This window comes from Nanorana parkeri, unplaced genomic scaffold, assembly GCF_000935625.1.
Source record: "Nanorana parkeri isolate BGI_ZX_2015 unplaced genomic scaffold, ASM93562v1 scaffold819, whole genome shotgun sequence".
In the NCBI taxonomy this organism is placed as follows: domain Eukaryota; kingdom Metazoa; phylum Chordata; class Amphibia; order Anura; family Dicroglossidae; genus Nanorana; species Nanorana parkeri.
In genome coordinates this window covers 531,893-555,226 of record NW_017307087.1, presented here as the reverse complement: position 1 = coordinate 555,226, position 23,334 = coordinate 531,893, and the positions used below count along the sequence as shown (strand labels likewise).

General features: G+C 43.1%; 1 protein-coding gene across 1 annotated transcript in view; it reads right to left on the bottom strand.

Annotated features, from left to right (window-relative positions):
- The window catches only part of CUNH14orf80 (chromosome unknown C14orf80 homolog), a 39,812-nt gene extending 21,895 nt beyond the window's left edge, over positions 1-17,917 (bottom strand). The window contains exons 1-4 of the mRNA XM_018565152.1: positions 17,798-17,917; positions 12,742-12,838; positions 12,151-12,261; positions 8,765-8,967 (exon numbers count right to left, since the gene is read on the bottom strand). Of these exons, the coding sequence (XP_018420654.1) occupies positions 8,765-8,967; positions 12,151-12,261; positions 12,742-12,838; positions 17,798-17,917 (531 nt within the window). The remainder of the gene's footprint in view (positions 1-8,764; positions 8,968-12,150; positions 12,262-12,741; positions 12,839-17,797) is intronic.
- Positions 17,918-23,334: the final 5,417 nt, after the last annotated feature.

Here is a 23,334-nt window from a genome sequence, read left to right as displayed (position 1 = left end):
GGGGGGGGTAAAGCTAGTAGAAACCTAAACAAGTTCTCTACCTAGGCCTTCCACTGTTTCAGAAATATTTTCATGCTGCACAGCTCACCCAAATTTCACTATGCTTGCAGGTCCAGAAACCACCCCTTTGGGTTTGTATTGAGGCATACATGTGCTCCCCAATTCTTATTAATAACCTTCTATGGATTTCTCAGAAACACTGTGCTTCCTTCACCTACCCCCAGTTACTAAACATCCCTTGCATCTCTGAGATAGGTCCTGTGGTCATAATTCCTTTTAAGACCCTACAAATGTATCTTAGGCCTAAGGATGTTTTCCAATACCTGCAGATAAAACATTTTCTCCAGTCCAAAGTTCCTCCAACAGTGGAGCTGGGCTCCCTGACTTACTTTGAACGTAGTTTGGTTCATCAACCCTGAGGGCCCGGAAATTATTTCATACATTTACTCTCTGCTTTTAAACAAACTGCATGTCAGGAATCCAGAGCTAAAGTTCATGTTCAGCGGTTTGCGCATGCGCCTGGTGTAGCTCGTAGAGCTGGACCAGGTGCAGCATCTCTGTGTGGAAGTGCGCGCGTTCGTGAGCATATGCGTGCACATTGTCGGGGCTGTGACCTCCAAGCCTCCTTTGCTGTCAGATTTGTCAGCTTCCCTGTATTCCTGCATTCCTTGTATACTGATCTGATTATCCGTTACTGGCTTGGCTTGACTTTGTGCTTTTCTCCTTTGTCCTGAACCTCGGCTTCCTCCTGATGATCGATTCTGCCTCATTCCTGGTACTGCGTTGCCCACATGTTGATGACCTCAGCCTGTTTCAGAAAATTCCCCCTGCTTCTTGTCCTGGTGCCTTGCTGTCTTGTTGTCTCTCCAGCTCATCTGACCTGGGCCCTTTGATGATCCACCCTGTCATGTGTTCTTCTGCACCCATTCCCTGTCTGGATCTATGCACATTGCAGCATCCACTGCTCAGCGTATTCATCATCCATTGGCACCCTTGCCCTTCTGTGCCCCTGTACTCAATCCAGGTGCTCCGGGACCAGAGTTGTGAGAGAGGCCGCCCTCATCACTTCAGACTCCCCTAAGGTACGTTACACTGCATCAAGAGTCAGGCATGGAAAGCCAACTCTTATATTGGTGGTATCTAGGTCTCTTACACATTTCACACTCCCTAACTACCTTTCCACATGTTTTCGAGAGGCGCTAATGAAGGATCTGGAGTAGTCACTCTATGAGTGGTCAAAGATGAGTATTGAAAAATGTCAGTCCAAAAGGAGGGTACTTTCCACAACAATATACATATACTTCACGTTATCCTGTGCCACCAACTGCTTGGTGAACTAATGTGTTAAATCTATGCACATAAAATAAATGTAATCTTTTCAATTATATGGTGCACAAATTGCAACGTTCATGTGTCATGTCACAAATAGGGACTTTCTCATTTCTGACACACGTCGCATTAGTATAAATGACACAACCTGGGCTATTTTAGTGGTCCACCGCAAACAGTTTACTAGATTTAAATAGTTGAACGATATGGATTACCTGCAGCACTTTGAATCCAGCTAAATCTGGGAATAACTGGCTTTCACAAACTGTAGGAACGGTATTGGAGCATGCCTCAAAGATTTATTTTCTTTTTTTTTTTTTACAGCCATACCTTGAGGGTTTTTATTATATTTTTGTTGGTTATTTACTACAGTTGAATGTAGACTATGAGATTTTTTTTTTTTAAGTAATGTAAAGTTAAGGAAGGATGCAGGGGGGTTTTTTGGACCCTGGGGGACTCCAGTCTTAATCATGGCTTCAAAGTCACTTTTATTTTCCTTTTTATAGCTCTACTATAATGATGCATCAATTATAATAGAGCTACAGTAATTTGTGTATTTTATATCTAGTTGAGTTTCAAGTTTGAAATAAGGACACGTTGAAAGGATCACCTTCTTTTTTATGAGGAAACAATTAGCTGGTCACAAAGATTTTGGAAAATCTGCAATAACAATTCATAACTAAGGTGAATTCAGGCTGACCGACATTATATTTTGTGTAAATTATAATCAACAAATGAGACGTTATAGACTATTTCAAATATTTAACATTTACCTGTGGCCAAGTAAAAAAAAAATCTACATATTACCAATATATGCGGGAAGGTAGCCAGCCTCCCCTGATTGCTCCCAACATGGACTATGGCATTACGTGTCAAAGCTTCCAGCACTGGCATATTTTAGCTCCATTCATATACAGAGCGCGGAAGACCACATGACACGCAAACGCTAAAGTCTGTCATCTGCACGGATTCTGCTCATTTGCGGCTTTTACTATAGCCACGAACATGCGGCATCCATCCCACAAAAATCGTGCTTGGACTATTTTGCGGGCCACGTAGTTTCGTACCGCGCAGCGGCTGCAAAAGTATGCACAATTATTATTATTACATAGTATTTATATAGCGCCAACAGTTTGCGCAGCGCTTTACAATGTAAGGAAGACATTACAATTACAATACAATTCAAGACAAGATGGTAAGGAGGGCCCTGCCCCTGAGGGCTTACAATCTAAAAGAGGAGGGGAAAATGATACATGAGGGAGATAGCTGTGAGGGGATGAATTATTTGAGAATGTGATGGTTCAGTGGTTAGGTTGAGGTGGGATAAGCTTCCCTGAAGAGATGAGTCTTTAGGGAATGCCTAAAGACAGTCAAGGTGGGAGATAGATGGACATGTTGGGGTAAAGAGTTCCAGAGGATGGGAGAGACTCTAGAGAAGTCCTGGAGGCGAGCATGGGAGGAGTTGACTAGGGAGCTGGAAAGCAGGAGGTCTAGGGCAGAGCGGAGTGGACGGTTAGGGTGATATTTTGAGACAAGGTCTGAGATATATCCGGGGGCAGAGTTGTGGATGGCTTCATAAAGGGACTGTTAATATTTTGAATTTTATCCTTTGGGCGAGTGGAAGCCAGTGGAGGGATTGACAGAGGGGGGTTGCAGACACTGAGCGGTTGGTCAAGTGAATGAGTCTAGCAGCTGCATTCATGATAGACTGAAGGGGGGTATCCTGTGTAGTGGAAGGCCAATGAGGAGGGAGTTACAATAGTCAAGACGAGAGATAACAAGGGAGTGTATGAGTAGTTTTGCGGTGTCATTGGTGAGGAAGGGGCGTATTTTTGAGATGTTACGAAGGTGAAGGCGGCAGGATTTGGATAGCGATTGGATGTGGGGAAGAAAGGTGAGGTCCGAGTCAAGGATGACACCTAGGACCTTGGCATGAGGGGAGGGTTGGATAGTTGTGTTATCAATCACAACTGAAATGTTGGGGGAAGGTGCACGGGGTGGAGGAAATATCATGAGCTCAGTTTTTGAAAGGTTGAGTTTTAAGAAATGTTGTGACATCCACTACATTAGTTATTGTGCTCCACTGTGCCTGCATCTATAGAGATCAGTGAGGACGTATTATAAAATGTATTGAATGCTTGGTAAGAATATGTACAAACATGAATGTCCATTGTCGGACCACAAGTTCGCTTTAAGAACACCTTAAAGCAAACCTTGTATGAAAAAATGCCATCTCCGCTTGCATAGAGAGAAATTTGCTAGACATACTACTACCAAACTTCCAGTGCGCTCATCTAGGAGTCGCTGGTAACCACAAGATAAGGTAAGTATTTTTTATTTTTTCTCCAAATGTTTTTGCCCTTTTTAGGTTTCAATGCGCATTTTTTTAAATCAGGGATGGGGCACTAGCAGATAAGCAGACCTTGCATCTGCATGCCACATTGTAATTTTACTTTAAGACAGTTTTTTTCTTTTATCATCAGCTTTCAAGTCTGAATGCACAGTCAAATCTGAAGGTAATAATTTATTTGAAGAAGAGTGAGCTGTAGAATAATGTAAGCCAAAAGAGAAAAACCAGTAGTTCTAAAAACAGAATTTAGCTGTATAATTATGTCAAATCATTTATGTAGAGACTGCACAATTTGTAATCCTGTTCACATACAAATGAAAATCTTGAGAAAATAACCTTTTAGCACCCACTCTCTTTACTCACCATGAACATGCTTTAACCTATTGGTTTCTATAGAGATGACCGAGGGGATAAAGCTTAAAATACAGCAATCCGAATTATCCAGCTAACTCTTACTTTTATTGGTGGGATTTGGGAACATTTGGAATTGTCAAAAATATATGTTTTTTATACCTTTCTGGGAACACACTGTTCATAAAATCTTCATGCAAACCCAATTTCTAAGAGATTATTTAGGCTTAATTTATAATGAATGATTAAGTGGGAAAAATATATTTTACATTTTTAGACATGGGATGGGGAAAAAAAGGGGTAGAAAGTAGATGCTCCATGAACATCCTAATCAAAGAGATCCGACAGGTTTCTGTGTATATAGGTTATCTGTTTAATCCTAAAATCCTTTATTACAGGATGAGACAGGTGTCAGTGCTGGATAAGAGACAGGCACCAGTGCTGGAGGGACTCTTGAAAACTACTAGAAAGAAGAAGGTGATTGAATCAAGAGGCATAATTTAAAGGTAAGCCCTTAACCCCTTCATGACTGAGGCCTTTTTTTTCATTTTTTGCACCCGTGTTATAGTCCACATTTTAGGCCTGAAAGTTAGTTAAAACACCCAAACATTATATATTTTCTGAAAGCCAAGACCCTATAGAATAAAATGTTGGCAGTTGCAAATTTTATTAGCGCAACTCCTTATCAAACCCCAAAACGTAGTGTAAAATGTACTTAAATGCCCGAAAACACAATAAAATACCCATTTTTAAAATAACATATAAAAGATGAGGTTACACCGAGTAAATAGATACCCAACATGCCCAGGTTAAAAATTGTGTGCGTTCGTAAAATGGCGACAAACTTCAGTACCCCAAAAAGTCCATAGACGATGCTTTAAAAGCCCCCATAGGTCATCAATTTAGAGACACCCAAAAATACTGGCCCTACAATTATTGCTCTCACTCCGGCGTGCGTGGCGATACCCAACATGTGTAGCGCGTTCGTCGTTTTCATACGTAGGTGCACCCGACGAGTGGCGACGCTCAGGGGACTTTAAAAAAAATTTACATTATTTTTAGATTTATTTTATTTCATTTTAAAAACTGTTTTTTTTTTAAAACTTTACTTTGATTGCTATCACATAGGGGGGGGGGGCTTACAAGCCCCCCGATGTGATAGCAGATGGTGGTGACAGGTACTCTTTAAGGTGATGCTGGGGGTCCAAAAGACCCCAAGTGTCACCTTAACACTAGAAATAAGCTATTGAAGTGCAGATCGCACTTCAATAGCTTATAGCTGGGCTTCCGGAGCCCAGCACTGACAGCTATGGGACCGGAAGTGATGCAATCTGCATTGCTCCCGGTCCCATAGAACGGGGAGGGGATCAACGAACGGAGTCCCCGCGGAGACCACAGAAGCCGGTCCCGGGCCCGTAGAAGGGGCAACGGAGCCGAGGAAGCAAGGCGGGGGTTTTGGGCGGGGGAAGGGGTGTCGGCCCCTTCACGGGACTCTAGAAGCGATCTAGCGACAGCTGAGTCGGCAGAATCGCTTCTATTGTAAGGCCGACAGCCGGCTTTACAAATTTAAACTAAGTCCCGGTGGCAAAAGCCGCCGGGAGTCTGTTTAAACAGCCCCGATGCTGGCGACGTACACTGTATGTCGTCAGTCACAAAGGATTTTTAATGTCACTTTAAGGCACAATAATACAATGTTTGGCCTAGTGAAATCACTTTCACAATCTCTCAAAAGGTATGCAGAGATCTTACTATACATGACAGATTAAGTACACGCTGCACACCGCTAGCAGACAGCCTTCCTTTTTGGAAATGCATACAAAATATAAAGCTACCTGCTGTTTTAACAGAATATGTGAACCCCAGAAACTATAGTCCCTGTGTTACAACATAAAATGGTATTCTTACCAATCACCAACATAGATAATGCAGACATCTGCTCAATGTTATCGCAATCTGTATCCCTCTATTCCTTCTTATGAATTTTAACATTACAATTTCTAGCTGAGATGCCCCTGCCCACCCTATCTAACAGGGATTAACAGATTCAGAGATCACTTTGGTGAAGGTAGAGAATGCATTCGGATCTTTCCCAAATAAGAAATCACCGGGGGCCAAATGGCTTTTCAGCGGCGTGCTACGAGACTTACCTTGCTTGCAGGTCAACTGGTGCATGCTCATAATTAACACACTTAATAAATACAATGTAGCAGTAATCCTTGATGCGATCTAATTGAAATCCTTGAGGCCGCCTAGTTGAAGTTGAATCTTTGCCAACTGAAATCACTTTGAGAGACTTTACCGTAACCAAACCACTGTCTTATCTATACAAAGAGTTACTGGGTCACATAGGACCATCAGAAAAAAAAAAATCACATCAGCATGCTAATATGAAATCATTGTACATCCATTAAACATATTTCTCTTTTACTTACAATTACAGTTTTTCTACTTTCTGGTCCTCCATCTGCCCCCTGGACCTTGCTCTATCCTACACTCTTAAGGTGCCCACACACCTTGCGATAATCGTACGATAATCGTAAGGTGTGTGGAAGCCGTGCGACCTCTACTACTGTAAGGTCGCACGACTTTTATCTTAGGAACATGTTCGAAAGCCCGCCTAGCATCGTACGATGTTCGGCGGGTGTGTAGCATGTTCTGAAGATAAAAGCCGGACGGGCCGTTGTGCGCAAGCGCACACTGCCCGTTCGGCATTGCGGTCATCGGAAGCCCGCCCCTCAGGGGGGCGTGGCTTGCGATCATCGCAAGTACGATCTGCCTGTCCAAGATAGGCAGATTGTACGTTTTTAAATTACCTTACAACCATCGCAAGACAAACGTCTTGCGATGGTTCTAAGGTGTGTGCCCAGCATTACTCACATTTTCAATCTTTCCCTCTCTAACCTGACACACTGGGGAAAAAAATAGAAATAAATATCAGTTGTTGGTACAGGAGTGTTTGCGTTTTTTGCACACAAGTTATAATCCACACTTTAGGCCTAAAAAAATATTTCCTGAAAGAACAGACCCTGTAGATTAAAATGGTGGAAGTTGAACATTTTTATGCCGCATGATATTACCACAACTTAGAGAGGAGAGCCCAGCCTCCTGTGACAGCGCTGTCTCCGCCCCCACACCGCTCTGCCGGACTGTGATAGGTGTCCGAGCGGTGTGGGAGGAGAGACGCCGGCTGCTCACAGCGCTCGGCCGGCTGTCACTTTCTTTTCTCCCCGCTGGGACATAGAGCAGCGCCCAGCGAGGAGAAAAGAAACCAGTGCCATTTTCGGCCGATATGTTTCGGCGGCCGATATATCGGTGCATCCCAACGCAACTCATTATCAAACCCAACATTGCAGTCATTATAGTGCATAAAACCAGAATATAATAACGATTTGTTTTGTAAAATATAAAAGATGAGGTTGTGCCAAGTAAATAGATACCCAACATGCCAAGTTTAAAAAATGCGGCAAGCAAATACGGTATCTCAGATTGTCCGTAGGTGCTTTAAAAGCCTGTATATGTCATCAGTTTGAAGTTTACAGTCAATATTGGCCCTAGGATTATTGCTCTCGCTCTGGCGCATTCAGCAATACCTAAAATGTCTAGGTATGTTTTTGTATGCAGAGGAATGTTTTTGTATGCAGGCGTACCCAACGCGTGTTTACGTTAGTATGTGCACGTTCCAGTTTTGGTATTTTAAAATTTATTTGGTTAATTTTTTTTAACTTACTTCTAGATCGGGCTTGAATACCTTCTTCCCTGGCCAGAAGTGAGGCAACCAGCTTCGCTTCCAGCTCCATTCAGCGGGGAGTCCCTTTACAGTGGCACACGGCCTATGACAAATTTGAGGACTGCAATTGCAGATCTCTTTCATAAAGTGTTATTTCCCTTTCTGTCATGCTGACCATCTCAATTTTAAAACCTACTTAGTCACTGACCCAGAACAAATATGTGGCTTTTGAATTTGGATATTACCCAGACTTTCAGAAACTACACGATTGTTCTGTGTATGTAATTTAGAAAGTATCGAGGACGGAAACCGCCAACTTTAAACCAACAAGAGTTTCAAAACTGTAATAAAAAAAACTGCAATTAACCAAATTTTAAGGCTTAAGCCAAAAAAAAAAAAGGGAGGGAGGAGGAGGGAGGGAGGAGGGGCAAGGGGTGAGGGGGGAGGAGGAGGAGGAGGAAATAATTAAATAATTAAAAGCTGCTCTACCTAAAAAGTGTTAGCCGTACTTAGAATGTACATAGTTTAAAGTCCATTTAAAACATGTCTAAGATAAGGATGACCGGGTCAAAACACTGCAGTGTGATTTTGCTTTAGAAGAAAGAATGTTGCCCCTTAAGGCTCCATTCAATAATAGCAGAAGCAGTAACATACGCACGGATTCCGCTCATTTGCGGTTATTACTATAGTTGGAACGCGTGGAATCCACCAATAAAATCACGCTTGGACTATTTGCAGGCTGCCACAATAGTCTGAACAATACAGATTGCAATGCATTGTTTTTTAAGTGTGTTTAGCACATTCCCACGCGTATTCGTTTGTGCGAACATGCGCAAAACACCGCCCATGTGTGAATGGAACCCAAATAAAGGGGGACAATAATCTCATCTAGTGGCAGTAACAGGTAATGCTAGTGCCAGACTACATCAAATAAATGTAATTTTTATTCTTACATCAGAAAGTTATGTAATCATTTTACTTACATGTTTTGAAGTTTAAATACATACCATACTAAATGTTAGATAATCTCCAAGTTGAACTCTTTTCTTCTCTAAAATTCTTTCAAGTATCCTTCCTGTGTATAAAAGCCATGAGAAGGCTAGTAAAGTTTCCCTGCTGCCCTCTGAGCCATCATCAGGGAGTTCATAAAAAGCAGGTCTGCCATAGCCTTGGATCTGTAGTATACTTTTAACGTATCTAATTTCATGCCCTGTAAAACAAATTGTTGTTGACATATAAAAGCTCCGTGTGTTTCAAACATTTAAAGTTGAACTCCAGTACACTTCTGTGATTATCGCTGCCCCAGGACTATTTGTGCCGCTTTCCTAACTTCTGAGTTGAATAGGAGGGTAAGGGAAAGACAGGCTGCTGTCAAGTTGCTGTGAGAAGAGTGGAGGAGGGAGTAGGGGCATGACTTGGTTGCTGTATGTTTCAATGGCTGTACAGAGTTTAGCTCAGGTCCTAGCTGGGAGGACGCATGCACAGGTGTCTCTTTTGCCGTCTATTAGGAGAAAGCCTTAGAAATGAAAGTAGCTAAATTTTACCAGAATTGGGTTACTAATGAAGGAAAATTAAGTCCTGAGTATTAATTGGCTCCAGTTTCCAAGATACAGCTTCAGGTCAAAATTGCATAAAAATAATTCAAAATTACGAGGGCGGTGTGTGATTATGCTCCATAACTTTTCTGCAAAATGTGATGTAGCAATGAGAATGGTGCCCTACCAATCATTATAAATGTATCTTTTTATTGATACCAATAACATAATTTTCCATTCATTTATTGGTTTTTCATGTAACATTTTCATGCTTTTTGCATGAAAAACTGACAAGCTTTAACATCAGATTAAAAGACAAGGTTCCATCTTTATTCTGTATCTAAACTGCGCTTTTTGGCTTTTCTCTTGTGAACTGCAGTAGGATCATCCCTGGAGAGATTCCAGGAATAATCAGCAAGCATGGACGGACTTCATTTCCCTTGGTATCTTTTCTCCATGTCTGCGATATCCTGGTGGAATCTCTCCTCATGCTCATCACTCACTGCTCCACAGTTCAAAGGGAAATAGTCTAAATGCGAGTGTAAGAAGTGAATTTTCAGTGACATGTTTGCACCACGTGCTTTATAGGACCTAAGCAAATTTTCCAGGTGTTTTTCATAGTCATCTGCCTTGCTGTTCCCGAGAAACTCTGTTGCCACGGACTTGAAGGCTTCCCATGCCTTCTTTTCCTTGCCACGCAAGACTATCAAACTTCTCATCTCAGAGAAGTTCTCGAATCTGTGGACCGACAAAGATGCCTTCATTGATTTTGGCTTCACTAAGTCTTGGAAACTTTTCATAGAGATATTGGAAAACCTGGTTTTGTTCGTAGCCTTTACAAAAGGTTATCAGCCCCAGCTTTATATGCAATAGTGGTAACAACATTTTCTGAGAGTCAACAAGAGCTGGATTTTTAACATTTCTCTTTCCTGGCACCCAGGACTGTCATGATGGCCAGTCTTTAACATAATGAGAATCTCTGGCTGGACTGTACTACTTTACAACACACACAGGGACCATGGAGAACAAAAGTAGCCACCCTCCAGAAGGAAGGACAGTGTGAGCACCAATTCAGAGATGATTTGGAGGATCTACAGCTAAGTGATACACAAAGAAGGTACAGTTATGTTATTAGTTCAGGTAATTGAATACAGTTTTCTTTAATCATAGATTTTTATTGAAAGTTTTTCAGAATACAACATCCGAATAATACATTACTAAAGCCTAGTACAGGTCACAGTTATATAGATGTAAGTGTACAGTGTATAAGTATCCCAGTAGATGATATAGACAGCAAGAATAAACTAAAGATCATATCTAAGATAGGGAATATATTAATTTATATTGGCGATCTAAGCATCTTGCATAGAGCAGATAGTCAAAATATAGTCTCAAATAATGCAACAAGTAAACATCGTGATCGGATTGGAAGAAAAGAGAAAAAAAAAAGGGTGAAGGAGTATGAGGATGGAGGGGGGGGGGGGATAGACAGGTTCATAGAAATTTGAATACATTTTTAAGATGCAACTTCGGAGTTTAGTGTCACTTTTACAGACCAAGCTATTCAGCAAAAGTGGCACTTTTAACACTGGCAGGGGAGCTTACAATGGCTACTTTTTATCAATGTATGTAATATCTTTATCCCAAAAAGGAATGTAAAAAAACTTTTGCTTTAGCTATTAAACAAGTGTTAGCTGGAGCTCTACTTTAGTTTGTTAGTCAAGTCCATTTAAATCTGCTACTGCATCCAACAGTACCCTCTATACAAGTTGGCAATGCTACTGTCCAATGGTGGCTCCCTTACTCCTCCACAGAGTGGAGACACCCTAAGACAGGAAGTGTGTTACTGGCCGGATAACCAGGTAAAAACAAAGTGAAAAATCCTAAAAAAAAAAAAAAAAAGGAAGAAAAGGATACTAGAGCAGCCACCATATTTAAAGGATTGGTAGGCTGCAATATATTATATTTATATTTTTGAGTTTAGATACGCTTTAAGATGTCAACTGAAGAAAAAAAATCTCTGTGGCGTAATAAATGTCTCGATTGAAGAAAATACTGTAGAAAAAAAAATATTTAGGGTTTTCCACAGCAGAGCAGAGGAAAAGGCATCCAGCTTCCTAAAACAACTAGCTAAAAGCTAAAACTAAGGCATGATGGTTAAAAGGCAGAGTTATGCATGGACTGGTCTAACAGGTTTTTTTTTTTCAAATCCAAATACCCTGAAGGCAGCAGCATAACCCACTTCTCACAATTTTTTTTACAATCCTGGGTCCCTCAATGGAAAATAAAGAAATACGTTTTTTGGCCTTTCTTCAGTACTGCTGATATCCAGCTTCTTTCAGGCAACTTCCTGTCTACAAGTACTCATTCCAGCATTGGCTTTACATCATTGTTCTGAACTGGTTCCCTGGTGGTGATAATTGTGTACTATGCTTGCACAATGCGTGTTGGCATGGAAACTGGTACAGAAGTGGAAGGCCCCAAACAAGAATCGTCATGGCAGAAGCACCAAGTGTAAATGTAATGAAAGCTATATATTAGAAAAGATCAAAATGACTTTTTAAATTATATTAACATTTCAAAACTTATGTGAGATTTTAGCCATGGCTAATGCATGACGAGGAATGGGAGCTGGATTTTCTACATAAGGGTGTTGTGTGTGTCTGGCAACGTGTAGGGATGCACCAATACTTATCCCAATACTGGAACTTCCGGTCAGAGGGAGATTTCCTCTGACCGGCAGTGATGCGTGGTAACATGGAGCTGGCTTCCCGGCCAATCAGGATTGGCCGGGAAGCCGGCTCCATACTATTTGGCCATTAAGAAAGCACAGCAATGCAGGGACATTGCACACTGACAGCTCTCCCCGTGCATCTCCGGATTCTGGTCGACTGTGACGTCGCCAGCTAGATCGCAGGGCCAGCAGACTGCGCAGGCGGCCAGAGCTCTCTGCCCATGGACTGCAAAACCTGGAAGTGCCAAACAGCTGGCTCGATGCTGATTGGCTGGGAAGCCGGCTTCCTGGCCAATCAGCATCGAGCAGGCCAAACAGCAGGCTCGATGCTAATTGGTCTGAGAAGCCGGCATACCAGTCAATAAGCATGGAGCCGGCTTCCCGGGCACTCAAGACCAATTAACGATTCGCTGCCTGGCAAGCTGGCTCCATGCTACCGGGAAGTAACAGTACTCGGTATAGGCGAGTACCGAAGTATTAATATCGGTACTCGTACTCAATACCGAAAAAGCCGGTATTGGTGTATCCCTCGTATTATGAAAGATGTTCTATTGAATTTGTGCTGGGGTTATGTGGAAAGCTCAGATGCAGACAGTGCTTATTGTAGTACAACATGCAAAACATACAGAAAAGCAAAAACTTTGCAGTAGTATATTTTCACAATAACACAACATAAAAACGCTTGTATAATGTTGGATACGGAAAATACACACACCTTTTATCCCTTTTTCATCCCTTGAAATTGATGAAAGGTCATTTCCTGAGTAGATTTGTTTTAATAAGCAGTACAATAGTTTCCAGACCCCAGAAGCCTGTCGATTAAGACAAACATGAAATGTTAAGACATGGAAAAATATTTAGCTCAAAGTAATACTGTATTTTACATTAATCAAACCTGCTGATCAAATGACTCAAGCCCAATTAAACTTTCAGTTTACAAAGGCTGAAATACATTTTTTGCTGCATTAACACAAAATGTTCAGTTTGTTTTGGCAGAATGCAGGGGCAGCCAGAGCAGTAAAGTCTGTGCCTCCTGCCAACCTGGACCCTTGGAAATAGTCATAAGAGGTGGATGAGGAGTACAGAGCTAAACGATAGACGAGGGGCAGAAGTGAGCTGCGGACAAAAAGGTACAATGGTGGCTTTGGGTGGGGAAGAATATACTTTGGAGGGCGGGGGCCCAAAAAAAATAATAATAATGCTATATTATGGGTATCCTCCTGTCATATACTCCAGTAGCTGCAGCTACTACAGTATATTACAGCCCCTTCTGGGTCCCTGCTATAGCCGCTATGCTGAGCGGTTTCCCTGTGCTGTTAAAACAGAGTCACTCACTCTCTGCGATAACGCAGTACGCACTTCCCATGCGTTAACAGTGTAGGAGGTCTGTCGCATTGCCTTTCATTTGAATGGTTCTGCAAACACACCTCCCACCTGCAAAGCGATTGACTGTGCCGCAACACATGGTACCGCTATACCTTGCATTGCAATTGAAAAAAAAAACGAATGCACGCACTACTTTTTTCAATGCTCGGTTTTGCAATAAATGCATCTTTATTGCCGTGTGTATATCTTGTCACAAACAGGCTGTTTGTGACAAGATGTACACACGTCAATAAAGACACATTTGGACCTTAGACCTTGGTGAGTTGGTGACATGCTATTTTCACATTAAAAAATTGCAACTCACATTTTTTTTTTTTATTCAGCAGGGTCTCTGCTCTCAGAAAATATATAATTTTTTGAGTGTTTTAAGCCATTTTCTAGGCAAACATTCAGATTTTTATCTGCTCTGGATGGGAAGTGGTTAAAGACCGTATTCAGAGAGTTGTGTTTAAAGATTCATATTCTGAATGGTTTAAGGTTATTGGTTGTTTACCCCGAGGTTCAGTGTTTAGGATTAAAAGTATTATTTATGGATGGGCAATCATCCCCCTTGTCCTGTGGTTGAAGAGCGCGTAATTTTTTATTTCTCCTTTTTCACTTTCGCTCTCTTTTTTTTTTTCTTATCTCCCATTTGTTCTTGTTTCATTCTTATTGCATCTACTATGTCCATGTATGTTGACTTGATTATAGTTGTTTGGTACATCTTCTGATTATGCTTTTGCTGACAAATGTTGCTTTACTCACTTACTACTTCCTTGTGTGTGACATCATGCTTGTTAAACTTTGTTTTGTGTTTAATAAAAAGAAAGTTATATACTGTATTTAAAAAAAAAGTATTATTTGTGTTTGCAAATGACACCAAACTATGTAGCGGAAAGTCCCTACAAAATACCTCTGACTTATAAACAGGCCTAACTGCACTGTTTGATTGGCCAACTATGTGGCAAATAAGTTTAAAACTGAACTCCCGGAAAAAAAAAATGATTGTAATAGATACGTTATCCCTAAAAACATGTATACAGTGTGAGGAAGGCGCTGCACAGTATAAAGATCATTCCTTGCTGCAAGCCCTCTGCTACATACAGTGCTGGATTTCCAGTTGCTGCGGGGAACACAGCAGCAGCTCTGGCAGTGAAGGGCTCCAGTCACATCTCTGCCCTGTCCTCTCTCCTCCTCCATTCACGATTCCCGGCGGGTTTTCCAGCCTGCTTGTTCGATGGAAGACGTGCGACCGTACAGTCGAAACGGTCACATCTCCAGTCACATCTCTGCCCTGTCCTCTCTCCTCCTACATTCGCAAAAAGTATGATTTTATATTATGAATCAGCCTTCCACACACAGTACACATAATATTACGGCTAATTGCGATTACATTATGCACATCTGTTTTATCCCTGGAGTTCAGCTTTAATGTTGATCAATGTAAAGCATGCATGCATCATACACTATAGGTGGAAATACAAGTGGGGGAGTCAGTGGGTGTTCTAATTGATCATTGACTTAAAACCAAACTCCAGGAAAAAAATTATAATTTATACACCACACTGGGTGCATAAATCATTAAAAACCTGTGTGTTAGGAGTAGAGGGATGCTGCAATGTATATATCCGGCGGGTTTTCAAGCCTGCTTGTTCGATGGAAGACGTGCGACCTTACAGTAGAAGCGGTCGCACGCCTTCCATACACTGTACGATTCTCGTACGATCGCGGGATTTCCCGCGATTCTCGTACGAGAATCGTACAGTGCATGGGCACCTTTACCTTGCAGCATGCAGTCTCCTACTCATAATCCTGAGCTTCAGGGCAGTGAAAGATATGACTTGAGAAGTGAAGTGCTCTGGTTGAGTCAGCTGTCCCTCCTCATCACTAAGGATGGGCTCGGGCGCGTACGCAGCTCCACGTGCCGAGCCCGCCAAGAAGCTGACAGCGCCAATCACAGGTACTGAGACATGTTCCCGGTCCGCAGATGCAGAGATCGGGAAATGTCTCAGTGCCTGTGATTGGCGCTGTCAGCTTCCTGGCGGGCTCGGCACCTGGAGCTGCGAACACGCCCGAGCCCAACCTTACTCATCACCTGCCCATTCACTAAGTGCTTTGTATTCTTTGAAAAAATAACATGCATTTTGTGAAATTAGCTAGGAGGGGCAGCTGATACGACGGCATGCTGCAAGGCAAGATTTTTATACTTTGCAGTGGCCCTCAGCTGCGACCTGGGCATGTCCAACCCCACAGCTACACGTAGCGAGGATGCAGGGAATGCCCCGGCTGCACCTATCTGGACCAGGAGGGGGATGTGTCACCGACAGATTTCCATGGGCTCAGGTGAACTCACTTTTGCCAAGCCCATTCATATCCGTACATATAACCTACCGTGTTTCCCCGAAAGTAAGACATCCCCCGAAAATAAGACCTAGCGCTATCTTCGGGGATGTCTGTAATATAAGACCTACCCCGAAAATAAGACCTAGCGCTATCTTCGGGGATGTCTGTAATATAAGACCTACCCCGAAAATAAGACCTAGCGCTATCTTCGGGGATGTCTGTAATATAAGACCTACCCCGAAAATAAGACCTAGCGCTATCTTCGGGGATGTCTGTAATATAAGACCTACCCCGAAAATAAGACCCAGAGTCTTTTTTCGTGCAAAAAAAAAAAATAAGACACTGTCTTATTTTCGGGGAAACACGGTACCTACTGGTATATGGGTTTGTGGACTACAAAAACGAGCAGCTCCAGCAAGGCTTATAACTAGGGATGCACCGATACCAGTATTGGTGCCGATACTGGGCATTTTCACAAGTACTCATGAAAATGCGTCCATACCGACGCTTGACATTTTTAAACACAAGCGACTGCGGTAAGGTCTCACGCTTGCTGGGGACCTCAGGGCAACCTTGAGGCACCTGTTTACAGCGCTGGCCAAACATCTCCTCCTTTCAGCCGCCCGCACAGCCATGGTGAGACCCGGCACAGCACTGGGGAATCTCGCACCCGTCTGCACATCCCTGGTGAGACCTGTACCCACCCGCTAAGCCCTGGTGAGACCCGCCCGCACACCACACAGCCCTGGTGAGCAAAACAAGGCTGTGTGGCTTTGCTGTATAATGTATTGCTGGGATTTGTAGCCCCACTACAGCTTGGAGTCAGTGGCAGAACTACCAGGGTTGCAGCTGCGTCCGAGCCCTGGCGCTCCACCACTGTCCTAAAAATTATACGTTTGTATTGTCGTACTTGAGGAAAATTATAGGTACTCGGACTTGAAAAAATGGTATCGGCCCATCCCTATTTATAACAAATTTATTGTACTCCGAAAGCTGACACAAAGGGGAAGATTAATAAATCTAGTGACAAGACTGCCATGTGAAGGTTATTCCCCCAGCATACACATAGGCGGATGAATTAAAAATCATCCCAAAACATAGGACTGCATACATTTGTAACTTTGTGCCTTCCAATGGTAATATCTTTCACGGACACCAAAAAACGAATCCATAATGAGAATAGTTGTCAATTATCGATTGGATCCCCTAGCTCTCTACTCCACGCTGGGAGGAGGGCACAGCAAGCAGTGGTTGGGTGCAATAGCCAGCCTACTATTGCACCAGCCCACTACCTGCTGTATTTACAATCAGCTGCCATCTGCAGAATCTTGCCAATGGCAGCTGTCATTCCCTGGTTGAAGCTATTCATGTGCCAGCCGCTCTCCTCCTCCACTGCAGTGATGGCATGTCCTCAGCGTCCATGTCCTATACATAGTGAGGGGGATTTATCAAAACTGGAGCAGATTTGCACTGCAGCCAATCAGCATCTCTCATTTACATATCTTACCTGAGCAAACTGTGGAGAGATGCTGATTGGTTGCCATTGACAACTGCTCCAGATTCTGTTTGCTTCAGTTTCAATGAATTCCCCCCAGCGTATAGATTGTGATGACTTGAGGATTCCTAGACCACTGCATCGGAGGGGGAGAGAGGCTTCACTGACTGGTCTAAGAGGAAGCCGGCTCCATGGATCAGGTAAGTTTAACCTAATATTTTTTTACCTAGGAAAAATGTGCAGTTAACACTTGCTGTGCAGGGGCAGCCCCCCATAAGGGTTAATACAATGTATGCCCACTGCCCAGAGTTCTGCCTTAACCACCACCTGCTCTATCCGTAATGAAAATGGCTTTAGTTATACTTTAAGGAGAAAAACAGGTTAAAAAAAACACAATGCAATAAAATAAGTTCAAATAGTTTAATGACTAATTTGCATGACAGTAAACTTTGGACATACAGAGCATCAAGTGAAGAAAAAACTATTTCCAGCAGTGACAGCAGAACCCACTATCTGCAAACCATGAAGCAACAGATACAGAACGTATATGACAAGAACGAACACTTACTGCTTCTGGACGGTTAAATTTTGCTTTTCGTAAAGTCTCGGCATCGAACTCAGAACCGCAAAACGACAAAACCCGACATAAGGCGCATAAAGCCGGTTTGATGTCACTGCCCCTCTTCATTTCCCTCACTTTGGCTGTTTGAAAGGCCGCTGCGTTCCACCGTCTCTATGCAACGAGCGGAAGCTGTCAAACATACACCGGAAACAGGAGTAAAGTCACGTGAGCTGTCACTCGTAGCCATGTTTGTTCCTGGAAGAATTGTTTATGGATTGTGTTCCCATTACATCGTTATTTTGGAAGTAAATATTCCTTGCAGAAACATAACAGATGTCACATAGCATGCATGCCTAAAACGGTTACTGTCACATGGACGGCGCTATGCTCAATTTATTTTCCATTGTTAATGCTTTTTATATTGAGATACAAATGAAATTGCAGATTGCTGACTTAGAAATAGTAGTCTGGCTGTCTCATGCTTGTTCACACTAGCCCACATAAAACGCTGAATTTTATTGTGTAGGCTAGTGTGCTGAGTGAGGTCCAGCAGGGGGTGGTGTGATGTTCTATTTCAGTGCTGTATAAAATTAAAACTAAATCTCTTCCCCCCCCCCCCATACTGCTTTAGGCCCGTTCGCGGTCGCACAATTTGTCCGCATTGCCGGCATGAACAATCCCATACATTCCTATGGGGACCGTTCATGCGGCACCGTATAAACCGCCTGCCGCCCGAAATGCTCCCTGATTCCATACAGATTTGAATAGAAACGCACTGATCATTGCCTTTTTGGGTGTTTTTTATTGTGTGTCAGCGCAATTAAAAATGCCCTTTTAAAATTCGTGCGGAAACCGCCCTGAACCGCATCCGCCCTGGTGAGAATGGGCCTTAAGAACTTACCTTATTTAATGGCGCCGCTTCCCTGCACATGCGTAATTGGCAATGAAAGTTGTGGACCCGCTCGGCGGGTGTGAGCTTGCGTGTTAAGCTGAAGCCCTACCTGATCAGCGACTCAGAGCTTGCGCCTACAGCCGACGCCCCTGGAAGTGACCTGCAGGTCCAGATTTCTAACTGGCCCAGGATTCTATCAAAACACCGGTTCTTGATGACATTAGCACAGTGTGTGCTGCTGTCGGGACCCTTTCGGCTGGCATCCCTTGATCAGATGATCATAAAACCCGGTTGGAAAATCTTTGTGCGAACAGAGTCAGCAGCCAATGAACTGAATGGCTCTGTTCAGCTATTCTGATGGTGGCCGGCAGCTGCTGTCAAAATACAATAAAGACAACAGCAGATTCCTTGATCAATGCTCATAAGCGCAGATGAAGGAATCTGTTCTATTTAGTTAATTCAGTCTGCAGGTTGAACAAAAAAAAAAATAGAACAGTGTATGGCCAGCTTTACCTTGCAACATGCCGCCTGCTACACGTAATGCTGAGCTTTTGGGCAGTGTAGGTAGTGAGGGATGCCACTTGAGCGGTGAAGTGCTCCGGTTGCATAACCTGCCCCTCCTCGATACTTGCCCATTCACTAAATGACTTGTATTATTTTTAAAGAATTTAAGGTATTCTGTGATTGGAAGAGGAGAGATGATGTCACATCATCCAAACAGATCCCTGATATTTCCCTTTTAAAATAGAAAAAGAGATTGAGAAAACAGAGTCCTCGATCTCTTTTTCTGCAGCCCCTGTTATAAGTGAACAGGAATCCTCTATACTAAGTGCCCCTGTTCATTCATAAATTGTGGATATAGTAAGTTACTATGCACACAATCATGAATGAATAGGAAGTGATGTAGATCACTTCCTATTCATTCTTAACTGCTACAGAGTAGCTTATACTATGTCCAGTTAATTACCAACATTCAGCAATCACTGATCGCTGAATGTTTGTACCCGCTCTCCATCCTGGATCGGCTCTCACAGGAGACTGAGCCGGCAGGGCAGGGAGGTCATCTCGGTCTATTTTGACAGCTGACTCCTCCCCTTCACCGCTACCTCGGGCTCCGTTGACAGCCCCCACACCGCTCTCCATCCTGATTTTTCACAGGAGGCTCAGCGGGTCCCCCCCCCCCCCCCGCTTGGCCTCCTCTGACAGTTTCTCTCCTCCCTGCTAGGCGCTGCGCTGTGTGTGTCAGAGGGGACACAGAGCAGCACACAGCAGGGGGGATAGAAACTAGAGATGCACAGCAATTTCGGCCGAAAGATGGCACTTTTGGCATTTTGCCCAAAGTACCATTTTCAGCCGATATGTTTCGGTGGTCAAAATTTCGGTGCATTCCCTAATTTTTATACTTTGCACTATCCCTCTGCACATAACACGCAGCTTTTTAAATCATAATTTACACACCCAATGCGGCATGTAAATTATTTTTTTCCTAAAGTTTGGCTATAATGAGAGTGTACATTTTATTACAAAATGTGATATGAAGGGCCCATTTCCGCTATCGTGCTGCGGATGCAAATGAATAGGCTGCCGTAAAACAATGCACATTAATGTGCAAACCAATTAACACATGTGCATTTACCGCAACCAGCCTAGTGTGAATGGGCCCTTACAGACAAAGTTGTTTGGTTGTTATGTGCAGCACAGACACTTGTAAACGAAGCCCACTTTCAAATTAAACATCCAGTCATTTAGTTAAATTTAATGGACTGTGCCCATCAGAAGCTTACCTGATGAAGGTAGAAAGGAGTTACTAACACTGTACGTACAAACAATACAGGTGAAGCTACTACAATCTGCAATGCTCATAATGACAGTTGGACGAGGCTGAGGGTGCTCTCCCCTTGATAGAGTGTGTGAGGAATACAATGCATCCTTCCATAAATGCAGCAGAATTAATTCCATGTTAGCACACTTCACACTATTATAGCTTGGAAGTACAAGACTTAAGCTCCTGCAGTGTACAGTCATATAATCTGTAGCACACAGGGTAAGAGGATAGTATTACTTCAGACAATCCTATTTTAGGTAGGTATTAGTGTCTATGCAAACCAGTGTTTCCACACACCAGGACAAACAGACTATTTGTAGTATAGCAGGTCATACAATCCGTTTATGAGTAGATAATGCAATCCAATGTTTCCTCACACCAGGACAAACAGACTATTTGTGATATAGCAGGTCATACAATCCTTTACATGGCCAGCATCACAGTTCTAACAACATTAAGTCCATCACATCAATGGCAAAACAGTCAAGTAGTGACTGAATACTTGCAGTTGGTAGATTAAGGAATAGTCCACTCTGGTGATGTATATGTTCCCACTGTGGCAGTAGCTCTTGCCACACAGATGTGTCTCCTTTAAGAGGTGCCTTTTTGTAGGGCAGCTGCGGCGGCAACAGAGGAGTCTGTCAGTAACCACTGACAGTTTAGGGATCCTAACAGGGAAGTTCTCTTGTGAGCAGGGAATTGCTCAGCGTTGTGTTGCAGTCAACAGAACGCCAAGCAATTCAAATAGTGTGGCTTAATGTGTGTGAGCCGGAAGAAGGAGGTCGGCATGACTCGCCTGGATTGGTCGGCGGCAACGTTTGCTACGGTCCACCGCCAGGTAAGTCTGTCACAGCACCCTTCACTGTCTATTATCTCAGTGATGCCAATATTGGGATAGTCTCTCACTAATACCAATGTTGGGGGATTCCAACCACTGACACCAGTATTTAAGCATTATTTTCCTCTAAGTGAGTGCTGACTAAATCTTGTGTATCACAAAAATCAAACAACATTGTATCAATCACAGTTTACTTGCATTTCAAGGGACGGCCTAGTGCGCTGTGACCTCTCCGGAGGTGTGCATTGTATCAGAGCTGTCACTGTTTACATTTGTTTTTGCTTTATGTGGAGTGTACAGCCCCCTTCACCTAGAACTGGCAGACCTATGGATACTTGGTTGCCCTCGCAATTATAAACAATGCTATGTTTACTGGCCAGGTAATAGAGGAGGCTAACCAAAAGGTAAACAAAAGAGTACCAGTGGTTTCAGGAGTGCAGTTGTGCACAGAGGATGGCTGGGGCTGGTGTCTCAGCAGGAACCTAGCTGGTGGGATTTGCAGATGGATCAGTACGGGTGGCATGAAGAGACATGGTAAGCAAATAAGCAAAGGATCAGTTCAGGTGGCAGGAAGAGACGTCAGTATGCAGGCAATGGATTATCCCAGGCGGCAGTCAGAAACGTGGTCAATACACAGGCAAGGATCAGTTCATAAATAACGTGTCATGGGGCATGTCCTAATCATGGTGGTGGCAAGACGTGTGTAACTAGTGCTCCGCGCAGCTCACCCACTACTTTTTGCATCCCACTGGCTCCGAGTATTTATATTTGCCTCCTCAACATGGGCAAGAAGACAGGTAGACCAGACTCTTCTAAAACTCCATCTTCTGGAGCTATTAAATGATATCTCTCCTCGGATCTGGTGGGTCCTGTGGGTCTCCTCGGCATGTGATTTGCCGCCTACACTATTTTTGGGATAAGGAGGCCATTTTGAAGAAGTTGCGTGAATCTCCTCTACAGAACTTTGACGGCGCCAAGATTCAGATTTACCCAGACTTGGCTAGAGAAACATTGGCTCGACGCAGGGCTCTGCGTCCACTTCTGGACATTCTTCGTGCTGAGGGTATTTCTTACCAATCGAGCTTCCCTTAATGCCTCAGCGCTCGCTACAATGGCAAAATGGTAACCCTTCGATACCCTGAATATCTTCCTCGGTTTTGTGAAATGCTCCATATCCGTACTCCTTCTCTACTTGGTTGGCAGAGTGTTATTCCACTGTTCTTCCCTCTGGCCAACATACTGTGGAAGCTGGTATCTACAGTATAGGCGTCTAAGAAAAGCCAGACCTGGGGATTCACTAGCCCTGGATTCTCCTACAGTTGGTGAGACTCTGTATTTGGGACAAGCTTCTCAATTGATATAAAATTGACATTTAGAATCCTTGCATAAGTGTTCTTAATCCAAATCTACCCTTTTTAACTCACTAAAACACATGAGGAACTGCACACCCTCTTAGATTCTAAGCTTAAACATCACCTGCACCTCTCGCAGTAACAATATGAATTTAGAAATAAGCCTGGTAATTTTTTGGCCAAAACCCTAAAAGCTAAAAAAAAGTTTGTCATACATTTCTAAACTTAAGACGAATTCTGATGCCCTTGTTTACACCTCCACTAACATAGCGAGAACATTTAAAGACTTATACATAACTCTGTATGATGTTGACTTGGATCCCACTACGCCTACTAGGCCAAATCATTCCCAACTTATTCATTCCTATTTATCTAAAATTCGGTTTCCACAAATTGACGAGCACACGCTGACCTGGAGTCCTCAATAACAGAAACTGAACTTGCCTTTCAACATCAGTGGCTCCCGCATTTGTGCCCTTATGTTAATTCCTTTTCCTTCGGAGCTGCCCCACTGCCGGAGACACTACAGGCTCATATAGCTGTATTTCCTAAACTTGGTAGGACCCGTCAGTTTGTAATAGTTACAGGCCGATCTCGTTGTTGAACACTCACATTAAACTATACACCAAGGTACTG